This window comes from Betta splendens, chromosome 9 (genome assembly GCF_900634795.4).
Source record: "Betta splendens chromosome 9, fBetSpl5.4, whole genome shotgun sequence".
Taxonomy (NCBI): Eukaryota; Metazoa; Chordata; class Actinopteri; order Anabantiformes; family Osphronemidae; genus Betta; species Betta splendens.
The window spans coordinates 27,420,416-27,432,712 of NC_040889.2; the positions used below are offsets into that span (position 1 = coordinate 27,420,416).

At 47.2% G+C, this 12,297-nt stretch overlaps 1 protein-coding gene across 2 annotated transcripts in view; it reads left to right on the plus strand.

Moving 5' to 3' along the window:
- The window catches only part of kremen1 (kringle containing transmembrane protein 1), a 41,598-nt gene that overhangs the window by 26,242 nt on the left and 3,059 nt on the right, over positions 1–12,297 (plus strand). The window contains exons 4-8 of one of the 2 annotated variants that reach the window (XM_029161363.2): positions 6,352–6,476; positions 7,886–8,039; positions 8,142–8,474; positions 11,324–11,554; positions 12,050–12,134. In XM_029161363.2, coding sequence (XP_029017196.1) covers positions 6,352–6,476; positions 7,886–8,039; positions 8,142–8,474; positions 11,324–11,554; positions 12,050–12,134 — 928 coding nt within the window. The remainder of the gene's footprint in view (positions 1–6,351; positions 6,477–7,885; positions 8,040–8,141; positions 8,475–11,323; positions 11,555–12,049; positions 12,135–12,297) is intronic. The other variant, XM_029161364.2, reaches the window with a different exon arrangement.

Below are 12,297 nucleotides of genomic sequence, written 5' to 3' on the forward strand. Positions count from 1 at the left end.
TCCTCACCTGGTGAAGAAGGTGTTTGGCGCTTCGAGCACTCTTGTTGTTATGTTACGCTGACCTCTGACCTCAACATAGCTCCTCCCACACCGACCCTTAGGGGAAATACCTGCCTGCACTGTTGGGAGGAAACTCTCTAGACAAAAACTAGAGAGTGCAGCTCACGAAAACAAGCCGAAGGACATTAGTTAGATCTAATTTCTCAGCTCTTCTCTGTGTCTCCTTCCTTCTCCAAGCATGGCCAGGGTTACATCAGTCAGGGCCATTAGGGAATTACAGATATTGATTACACTGAGGAGCTTGTTGTGTAGAATGTTTGCTAATGAGAACAAGTTGATGGCCATTGTTCAGCGATTGTCTTGGGAAAGAGAGGAAGGGAAATAGCGAAGTAACACTCAGAGCTCAGCAAATGTAGATGAGCTTGGCTCTGCACATGCAAAATGATTTATATAAAATATATTTATATAAAGAAATGTTTTTTTAGTGCATCCACTGGTTGTAGATTGGGTACACTGAATTCTGTCCAGTTAACATGGAACTATTTTATTATTTACGTTTGCTTTCTGTGGCGTATCACACTTTGACAAAGTTTTTAACCAAATTCTTTTGGAGTCTTTTATGGTCTTTTATTGTACAAAACATTAAATGTGTTCAGTGTCGTGGGCAGGTCATACGTTCCACATGACAGAAGAAATCTGAAATCTGTATTTGTCCTGGAGTTGAATGGCCTCGTTTATTACTCCCTGGACGATATATATCTTTCTAGATCCGTCTTTTATTTCCCAGCACTTAATTGTCTTGTGCTGCCCTCAAGCCACGATGTCGACTACACACACAAGATGCAGTACGTAATTATGCAATTCACAATTAAATTTATGTTCCTATTAATTTAATAAGCCTCTGATTTATGACCACATGCGTCTTTTGTTTTATTCGGTTCATCCTAAGTGCTACGACTGTTTGAGCTCAGCGATCATAAGGACCGGTGCAAACAATGTGAACGATGCTTTTCATCCCTACTCATTATTGAGCATTGCGGCATCAGGCCGTAATGGTTCACCTGTAGGTTTCCCTTTGTTCATACATGCTGATATACGCTATATAGTGAATGATTGTTTTACAGAATTTCTTTTCCTGCAAAGTAGCATAACTTTGTGTGTTATTCCACTAATGGTGACAGCCTGGACGACCTGCCACGGTAGACAAGCGCAATCTCTTGTTGGAAGTTGGTCACAGAGCTCATCTAAGGCCTGAGGTGCTCACAACGTGTCCGCTCGTCTTTTCTTCTCTCCGTCGCCTGGTGTCGAGTCCCCGGTGACTCCTCTGGACACAGGCTGTTTGGTTTGTCAGGGGAGGCGGAGTGATGCAGTGTGGCAGTCATTTCTCATCTCTTCCCTTGCATTGTTCGGCCCAGTCTCTGAAAAGGCACTAATTATTCATTTAAAGCTGCGACTCATCCCTCTTCCCTCTAATTAGATGGTTAGTCACTCTCCCAGGGCCCCGGGCTGTGGCATTGACCTCCTCCATCTCAATCTTTTTGCAACACAGCCTCCACTCACACATACTCACACTGAGGAGAGTTTGAATGGGATGAAATGGGACTACAAATACAGCAAACATGCATTCAGTGTATAAACAGTAGGGCCTCTCTCTCTGTCTCTCAAACAGCCCAGCTGTGAGTTTTGAGCATCCCATTGTTAAATGCAAATATTTCTCACATTCTCTCCAATAAGTGCCTCATTGTCAGACTGTAAACTGTTCCCATTTAAAGGCTGGGGAATTTATGTCCTCAATAGAAAAGCAGAGCATAAACCCAACAGAAACACATCATAGCGACTCCCACCTCCTTACAAACAATACAGAGTCTCCAGAAACGCTCGTCCTGGGGGACTCTGTGGCATATTTCTCTGTTTCGTTGGTTGTTCTCACAAGATGTGGTGCAGTAGACAAGACTAATCACAGGCTGGATAAAGTGCAGCAGCTGTATTTGTTTATGTATTGAGTATACTGTACTACAAAAGGGGTAATAAATGGGGCAGAGACACAATGAAAGGGCGACAGAGAGGCAGAGACAGAATGGGACGCAGGAGGAAAAAAGTCGCATAAACACAGACTGCGATAAGTGTTGTTTCGCTGCCTGTAGAGTTCCTCAGCAGACAGTGTGTGTGTTTGTGTGTGTGTGTGCGGTGAATCTGAATGGTTGAGCTGCTGCGGTGCTATAATGGGTTGGTGGGAGTGTTTCCAAGGTTCCAACATACCTGTGTTTTAAATTACCTGCATTAAGCCTTTTAGCACTTGTGGAATGTGCCTTTAAAATCCTGCCGCTCCTCTTTGGACCTCCTCAATTTCGCGTCCTTTCTTTAATGTGGTCCAGCTCCAGCGTAATTGGATGTTAACAAAGAAACTAATCATAGAAAGCTTTATTTTCTGTTTCCCCTGTAGGTTTTTTACAGGCTGTTATCAGAGATGCTCATGAGATTTCCCGGCTGCTAGATGTGGTTTAGTTTGTTTTACGCTTAAGTGATATCGAAAGTAAAAGGTCTGAGATGTCAGATTTGATTTAATAAAATAATCCAATAAAGTGTTTCAGACCTAATGAGGTAGAACAGAGGGGAATCTAAGTGTGTCAGAACAAATAGACTAACATATAAACATGAATGACAAAGGCTTCAACTCCAGGAGCTAAACTGCTGTTTTACTTACAAGGATGTGTTTTTTTATATACTATATATATAATTTTTTCCAGCTATGACATGTCCTGTTATGTCAAGGATAAACAAACAGCTCAGGAATATTTAGCCGAGCTGGGATGCACCACCGGGCAGGTTGGGTCTCAGATCCAGATCTGTTACATAAAACAATACGTTATGAATAATACATTTCACCATGACTGTGATAATTTATTATGGAAGCCGCACACAGCAGTGGGCGCTAGCAGTCGGCCCCTTTACTGACCTTTCAAGTTCCCACGTCCAGAATTCTTCAAGCGGTGACGGACTCGCTGTGAGAAAAAAGAAGCATAGGTGTCATGTTGTAAATGTTAATGCTTTGTTCAGTGGAGGCTAAGACAACGCGTGGCCATTCATTATTATTGGGTTTGCTCATAAATCAAATACTGGTCATTCAAGTGTTCAAATGTTACAAAACATGAATGTAAGCACCTCAGGACACATTTCTGTCAAAATAAATGGCATCAAGCTCTAATTTAATGTCTTATAATAATAATTTATGATTCTGCTGCGTTCCCTGTTTTTTTACATCTTCATATATTAACTCATAAACTTTGAAGTATACGACTTGGGCTGAATGTCAGAATGACTGTTCTGCACTAAGCCTCTGGTGTTTTAACAGTAATTATAATGCCGGCAGTTTGAAGCTTCATTGTTCCTGAAGGCATCGTATTCTCGTCTCTCTCTCAAAGTACCTCATGTGTTAAGTGAACATATCTGAGGCCGTGTGGGTGGGTGCATGCGGTCTGACTGTTAAAAGTCCTGTTTTATAGGAGAGACAACGGGACTCCCATCAAATAAAACGCTGTTCTTTTCCACTTCTTTCCCACTTCTCTTTCTAGATGTCGAGCAGTGTTCTAGTTGTAATCATGCGTCCATGATAACAACCTGCTCGCTCTCTGTCCAGTGCGCTGCCTCGCGTGTTTGATGTGTTGCTCTTTTCCCTCTCCCTCTGATGTGTTCTGGTCGTTGGTTTTGTGTCTCCTGTTTCCTACTAGACGAGCGTGGTTGTTTTCGTGCCCTGTTGCATTGTGGGAAGGCTAGGCCCCAGCTAAAGCAGCCGGCTGCCAGCTTGTGATGAGTCTGGCTGCAATTAGGCTTGTTTAGAGCTGTGTCTGCGCCTCACGTTTAACCCCTCCCCTGCTGTGCTCTCCTGGGGTTCACGGCGCTCCGGTCTGGGCCGGGCCGGGCCGGGCCGGGCCGGGCCGCCTGGAGCACTCATGCACCTTGTGCTTCTTCCATCTCCCCCCTCCTGGCTCGTTAAAGTTTGAATTCCACCAGCAGCTTTGAAGTCGGCTGATCGTGTTTGTGTTTTTTCTTTTATTGTACGTGCAGATATTTGCACTTGTTGCGCCTGCAAAGCAGATGTTCCGAGGCAACGAGGCACCGCTCAGGAGTTTTTGCGCAACCCTTTCTGTTTGCACCAACGCGGCCCGTTGGCCCGATGCCATCGCACCACCTGCTGCTCCGTCAGCCTCAGCTCCACGGCCCCTGGGACGAGAGGAGGACGAGTCACTGCCGCTTTTCATCCAGCAGCTGAGCCCCACGGTTGCATTTTTGCCTCCACCTTTCATTTAAGTGAAGTTGTAAATGCCTGCCTTGCTCAGAGGGAGGTTGCTGGTTCCCAACCAGGTGTTTATCCGTTTGCTCTCTTCTGCTCCCCAGTTGCACACTTCAATGGAGTTAATCAGTGGATGAAGACAAACTGGAATTAAAAAGCAGTTCTGTCTAAACTTTACAGTATAATGTTCCTGTAACGTGTCAAATGATGCAGACCTTAATCTACAAGTGACAAACAAACACATTAACCCACTTTAGTGCAATGATGGTGAAAAAAGCTGCAGTTATTACTGGTCTGAGGACTTGAGTCATCTGTCAAACACATTTCCACATGGCAGTGAATCATGGCTGCAGCCAAAAGCCCCTCGCAGTCCGATCAGCGCGGGCAAGAGGCGGGACCGGCTCCGTCGCTGCCAGACGGACCCGCTTCATTTCCCGTCTCCTCTCCTTCTCTTTTCCACTCTGTGGCGCATTTTCTAATGGAAAACAATTTGCGTGGAATCAAAAACATGTCGCACTTTTCCTCTAAAATCCTTTGTGCTCGGCTTTTACATAAACAGGAAGAATCTGCGAAACCAGTTGTGTATGTTTCGAGTTGCTTTCGTGTCTGCGAAAAAGTTCACATTGGCAACAGCTGGCACCCTGAAGACGGCACATGTGTGGCCTCACAGATTCCCGCTCACCACGGCAGTTTCGTATCATGCTTCTCTACTGTGATGGGATAAATATTCTAATCCCGGCCCCATTTTGTTTACTATGCCCCAAAATCAAATCGAGGCAGACTTGTGAAAATGGATCAAGCCTTTTTGTGCATGTGGCTTCCAGTCACTCAGCGGTGGAACTCGCTGTCATGAGACAAGCAGAAGACGACGCGACATCGAACAAGCTGTGGGGAGATTCAGTTCCAGGACAGCGCTGGTCCACGCAGTCATGGGACAAAGTGCCTCTGAGCTTCTTGTCAGACTTTATGAAGCGTGACACCGATGTGGCACATGAGCAGACAATGCCGGCCCTTGTGTGATGTGTAGCTTATGAGCAAGTACGTGGTTTCGAGTTGTGTGTTTGGTTTGCTGGAGCGCCAGCATCAATCACAGCCCGTTAAAGGTGCTTTGTATTTGATTTCCTTTTGTAACATCACGTGCTTTTTATTTCCGCGTTGTGTTTCTCACAGCAGCATCGTTGGCTGTTTGTGAGGCTCACGCCAGCTCTGAGGAGTCTGAGAAGCTTTGCGGGGGGAAATTGCTGGTACTCGCTGTGGAAAAGAATTTCAGATCATGCATTTGCTTCTGTTTGTCAAATTCGTTTTAGCCCCATCACGTGGAGATGAAACAAACGTGTTTGAAATGCAGCGGAAAACGAATCCCAAGCAGGACCGTAGACGCAGCGTTTGATGAATCCGCAGCGGATGAAGGCAGGCAGGCCGATTTGTCCGGCTCGTATGTGATCTGGAGAGGTGTCAGCAGCCGTCTTCCACCCATCCATCTGTCCGCTCTGTGATTCATACGTGATTGTTGGCCTGTTTGTGTCATGTGGTCCCAAGCTTCACCTGGAAACGTCGTAACTTGCAGTAGTTTGTTGAAAACGAACAAAAAGTTTGTATGTGTATGTGCTTCTACTTCATGAAACCCTGAAGAAACCAAAGTCTGAGTTGTTTTTTATTGGTTTTGGAAAGTTCAAATGTTCACCACATGCACACACTCATAGGAAACAGCAAATGCGTAGTAAAATGCAGCTCCTTCCCGTGTACGACAGGTTCCTCGTTTTCCTGTGCAAACTTGGCCATTACAGCTGATTCTGATTCTGATAAATAGTTTGGGGGTGGGTCTTTGTGGGAAAATGGTAATTCTAAACATAATTGGACAACTTGGAGGAAACCATGACGCAAACAAATACAGTTTCAACTCGGGACGGATCTCTGCCATGGGGCTTGAGGGAAATCTGGATGAAATCAGGAGAAAATCACTTGTGATGTTGGTACAGGAAACGCTAACAGCCAGCGTTGTTGTTGCTGTGATACAGATCTGCGCTGTCGTGTTGCTGATTGTCCTCGTCTCTCCGCAGTGCCTGGGAACTTGGGCTGCTTCAGAGACAGCGGCGACCCGCCCACCCTGTCCGGGTCCAGCGAGACCTCCAACAAACTCACCATCCAGAACTGCATCAGCTTCTGCAGGAAGCAGAAATACAAGGTGAGATTTGAATGGACAGGTTGCTAATATCGGTCACATGCACTGTTGTTGGGAACCACGTTGTTAAGTCCTGACGTTACATCTCTGGTAAAAAAGTGTCCATTCACGTCCTTTTGTCATCTGGAAGCTCAGCTCAAGCTGTTTTTGCAATAGTTAAGCTTTTATGTAAATCGTATCCATTTACTGGATCCCTGTCAGTTACCACTGTGGTGCCAAGCGCAGTCTATAGCCTCTTTATACAGCCATCAAGGTTTTTGTTGCAAACCAACCATTGGATGACAAATCATCACAGCAATCAAGGCTGACAGCTGGAAATAAACGCTTATTGGCCCAGTGGGCTCCCTCTTTTCAGTGCATCTGTGTTTGGCGCTATTGTCCCCGCTGTAAACGGTGCCAGGTGTTCATTCGGGTCTCCGCCGCTCCAGTTCAGCTCTATCTGCACTGACAGCTCCTGACAGCTCCCCCTCCGCTCCCGGTTCAGCAGATGTTTCACGATGTGGCGGCATCGGCCTCCTCCGCCAACCGTTGGGCCGCCGCCGTCCTTAAAGCGCATGTGAAACTCCAGCGTAGGAAGTTTGGATCCCATGGGCTGCCTGACAAAGAGCATGCCTGATGGGGAGACGATCCATCGGCTGTTCGCGCCGCCAGTGTTCACTTCAGGATCCTCAAACGTTACTTCATCACTTAGAATAATGCAACAAGGATATAGCCTGATACGTCTTGGCGAGAGCACGGCCTCCATAAATTCCTTTTCCATGAGAAAATTTGCAGAGTGGGAAATGATGCAGTACCTTCGCTTGTGTGAAGTCATTTAGGGCCAGACTATCGGACAATGGCGTCCTTTTGCGCGAATGACAATAGCTCTTTTGAAAACGCAGCCGATGGGAGGCGAGGTCAGGATGCGTAAAGGTTTTTTGACGTTTCACATTCCTCCTCCGACACTTTTGAGAGAAGTTTTGATTTGAGTCGTATAATGGTCCTGTTTGTGTAAGGCCTGCTCTCCAGACCATGTGAGTGTTTGAACGGAAGCTTCTAATCAGCTGAGAGCTTGTGCTTCTCCACACGCAGATTATGGCGTAATCAAGACACAAAGGCCAATTAGGCCACTTCAGAGAAAGTAGCTGCACTGACATGTAGAGTTCACGTGAAGCTGAACAACAAGCTAATATTGCCACTTTTATTTGAATGTGCTATGAATTTGCAAATCGTTTGTAATTATATGCAAAATCTCCTAATCATCTATAGCTTCTGTGGGAAAAGATTTGAGGAGAGAAAAGCCAAAGCCTTCATCCCTGCGTCCGCGGCGGCAGCCGTGCCAAATGGATTTCCAATGAAACGGGAAGCGTTTCCCAAACTTTGTTTTGAATTGCTGATGTGGTGATTTGCATAACTCCCTTTGTGTCTTGCAGCTGGCCGGCATGGAGTCGGGCTACGCCTGTTTCTGTGGCAACGAGGTGGACCTGCGAGACCACGGCGAGTCGCCCGGCATGGAGTGTAACCACGTTTGCTTCGGCGACCACACGCAGCCCTGCGGCGGAGACGGCTGGGTCATCATCTTCGACAGTGAGTGCAGTTCATTTGAATGAATCCTCGCAGAGATGAGTTTCCAAAGCTCCAACGGCGAGGGCAGGCTTTAAACCCACCATCGTTCCTTCTGTCCTTCAGCTCGAGTTGGTGCTTGTGGTGGAAACTACACCGCTCCATCAGGAGTTGTCTACTCCCCCGACTTCCCCGACAAATACAGTCCTGGCCGTGTTTGCTACTGGACCATCAGGGTCCCCGGGTCCTTCGCCATCCTCTTCAACTTCACCTTCTTCGACATTTCCGATCAGAGGGACATGGTGGAGCTGCTGGATGGTTACACCAACCGGGTGGTGGCGCGCTTCGACTGGCGCAGCCCCCCGCGCCAGCTGCTCAACGTCACGGGCGACTTCGTCATACTCTACTTCTACTCGGACCGCACCAACCAGGCCCAGGGCTTCGCTCTGCTTTACCAAGGTAGGAAACGCCCCCCGCCCCCGGCCCACCTACAGCCACGTTTACAGGATGGGGCTCCTGCACGCTGACCCGCTGACCCGCTCGCCCCACGCCGCCGCTTTCCGCCGCAGCCCTGGTGTAGCAGCGCTCAGGCCGCTGTCACGCCGCTGACAGGCCCTTTTCCCATTTCATTTGCTAGCGGATGTCTCACAGCCCCGGGTGACGCTGCATATTTAAATCGGCTTTTGTTTTTCTAGGAACTGGCTCCCTTATCAAGCTGTGGCAGGCAGCTCTGCCTCTCCAGAGTTTGTTCCTCGCTGAATTGCACAGCAAATCTTTCTACCACCTACATATAAAGTAATGTGATACCGCGCGCTGGGCTTTGTGATATGATGATTTAAGCGTAGAGGACACTTACAGCAGAGCAAAGGCAGAACTCACAAGTCGAAGGCCAGTTGAAGTCCAGACTAATGTGGAAAATGTGTGAAACTGATGCGGGAAAAGAAAGACTTCCTCTGTTGTTTTCCCTCTGTGAACGTTCTGAAAGCACTGAAAATGATTTAATGGATTAATTTCTGGAGACATGAGCGAAGCACACCCTGATATAATTCAGTGTAGGTGACATTCAAGCTCACATCCCGCCACAGTGAGAGACCAGAGATCTGTCGCTGCTCCTCCCTCTCCGCATCCATTCCGCTCATTTCTCTCGCCCGCTGGCATTACTGTAAAAACAATATTTCAAGGTCAAAGTCTTCTGAACTGTGGTCAGGCATCATCTTCTCTGTGCTTGTTCTGTGTGAAGCATCGTGTAGCCAAGAAATGGAATCTGAGGCGCTACGGGAAAAGGTCACTTCTTGGAGTAATAGTTTTTCTACAGTAAGAAATGGAGACAAATCCCAGCCGATGAGGAGCAGAGACAGAGACGGGTACTGGAACAGAGGCCAGCGGTCGATTATCAGAGCGACTAATGTCTCCTCGTGGCGGCCGAGTGGTTGAAAGGGTCATTTCAGCGTAAACGCTCTCAGATGACGACGGCAGAGAGTTTCAGCCGAGCCCAGATTTAAAGCGCGGTAGTTTGTTTGCAAATGGAGAACATGTGAGAAGTTCTGCATCACAGTCAAGTTAAGCTGTTACGTGAAAAAAAACATCCAGCCGCTGTTCACGGAAGAGTGAGATCCGCCATGAATCAAATAGGATTTGGAGGTAGTTGCTGATAACATGGGGGGGGGGGGGGGGGGGGGGGGGGGGGGGATATTTGGCTTTGTCAGTCTTTCATGCTTCTGCATCTACTCTCAGGTTTAGGTGTTACTCTTTTTGCAAAATAGTTCAGTCAAAGTTCAAAACAGACTTTTCTGTATCTTCTAACCTTAGCGTTGAGTAGTTTATGTTCTTTAATATGTGAAGCAACTGGTAGAGATAAGTCTATCTTTCATCTCTGTGCTAGATTTCACATTGATATTAAATTTATCAAGTCTAAGAGAGTAATGAAGTGTCACACATAAATAGCAGGATGGCAGATACACACTTTGTTATCACAAGCAGCATTTTTGACGTCTTCATTGCATCACATCTGTGTTTAGAGGTGAATGAGCGGCGGAGAATATGTTGTTTAGGATATCGCTTTCCTCCAGGGACACAGAAGGAGTGGAAATAGCAAACTCTGCCCATCTGGTCGTGTAAGCAGGTTAAAACTAACCAAATTTATTGCAAACACTTTCTGAATCAAATCTGGAGCAGACTGAGAATCTTTCAGCACCAGATGTTTACAGCAGGCTGGAGTGTTTCTGCAGAGGCAGCCGGTTTCTTAACAAACGCACTTAGGATTAAATATTCACTTGTGACTCGTCTGTATATACTTTCAACAACGTGATCCACAACATGTGTCCCATTACTGCAGCAGCCTGTTTACCCCACGGTGATAAATTAAAGGGGCGTTAAGTGATCTGTGTCCTCGAGTTGTAGAAATGACAGCAACAGAGCTTGTCCTCCACTCCACCGCCCAAGTGCCATGAAGCCTCTAATGTACACAGATAGCTGCACTTTGAAGAGGTGATATATCACAGCCGAGCATTAATACTAATAATATAATAAACCAATTTGTGAAGCTGGCAAATATGGCTGAAAGTACTAAATCTTCTAAATACAAAGATGATGGGGATGTGAATACTGAGAAAGAATTGTAGAAGAATGATGATGCAAGAGTGATGGAATTACAGCTGGTCTCTGCACACATTCTGTCGACTTGCTGATGTTTACATTAAATGTTTGATTAAGTATAAATGAAATCATATGAAGGTACAAAAAGACAAACCCAACCCAGGGTCAGTTTGCATCAGAGAACGAGCAGCGTCATCAGGCCTGAGCCCGTTTTTCATTTTAATTAAAGAAAACGTGAAATCATAAATTTGATTAACAGAATATTGTAAAAATATGACATAGTATGTTTTCACCAGGATGGAATTGCTTTCATAGTCGAATAACGATAATCCAGAGTTATAGCTCGGCCCCGCATTCATTTTGCATCTCTATTACTGGTGTTAGTGTTGTGTCTGTATCTCTGGCTTCAGAACAAGGCCTTCTACCACTTGTGCAGACGTACTGTATCCTCGTTCATCACTGAGCGTGCCAGTAAACTGGACGTGTGTGCAGAGGTGAGGCTGGTGCATTTCAATAAATGCCAGCGGGTCAGAACATGTTGCTCCCAAACAGAGCCAGAGAGAAATAATCTCTGGGTCACTTACACTGAGCAGTAAACCTCGCCCCGCGCTGTGTGTGGGTCACTCTGTGGTTCTAAAGGCTAATTAAAACATTGGCTTTGAGGTTCAGTGGGTTCTGCTGATACCTGATACCTTTTCTTCTTGTTTCCCAAGCCCTGAGAAGCCAAGTCAACCTGACGGCGAAGGCTGCAGGGGACAAAGAGAGCGCCGTGTCCAGCACGGCGGGGCCGCGTCCGGCCGGCGCCGTCACAGAGCGGTCCAACAGCACCTCCAACGGACGGTCCTCCCAGATCCTCTACGTGATCACGTCCAGCCCCGGGAAGCCGGAGCACAACATCCCAGGTCAGTGGGCTGGACGCGGCGAGACCACGGGCCACAACGCCAGTATGTCCTCACACATGATCCACTGCACGCTCTGCACCCGCCGGCAGCTCCTCCCCACTGGCATGGCCTGCTTTCTGCTCAGATTCAGATCACCTGGGTGTCGCGATAGAGTGACTCCCTGCTGTTGCTCACAGCTCTGATGCTACGTGACGCGCTTGTTCTTTCCCTGTCAGCGACTCGGGCTGAGCTTCTCGGGGTCTCCCTGCTGATCTTCTTGTCAACCCAGGCTGGATTGACACATTCCTTTCTTTTCCGCCTCCTTCCAATGTTGTTCTTTCCAAACTATGAGCTCTCTGTCTCAAAGGGCTCTCAGATGCATTTCTCAACCGGGGGGAACAGATGTGCATTGATAATGCATCACCACATCTTGACAATTTGCTGGCTGAACGCTGCTAACAGGTGTGCCAGCGCTGCTTGTTAATCCTCCCCGGCTGCTCGGGTTTGTTTGCATTAGCGCCGGCCGCGTAACATCCCATGTCCCGTCCTTCTCTGCAGTGTGGACCATCTACGCTCTGGCCGCCCTCCTCATTCTCACTGTGGTCGCCATGGTGGCAAAGCTCCTGCTGCACATCACCGTCAAGTAAGTGTGAGGAGTCGTGTTGGACTGAGCGTTCCGAGGATTTCATCCTCAGAGCTGTGCTGCGTTCACGCTACCCGTTCTCCAAACTATGGAGGACGGGATGCAGGTCTCAATGTGCAGAGTTTTGTGTAATTACAGCATGTTACAAATTCTTCTGACGCTA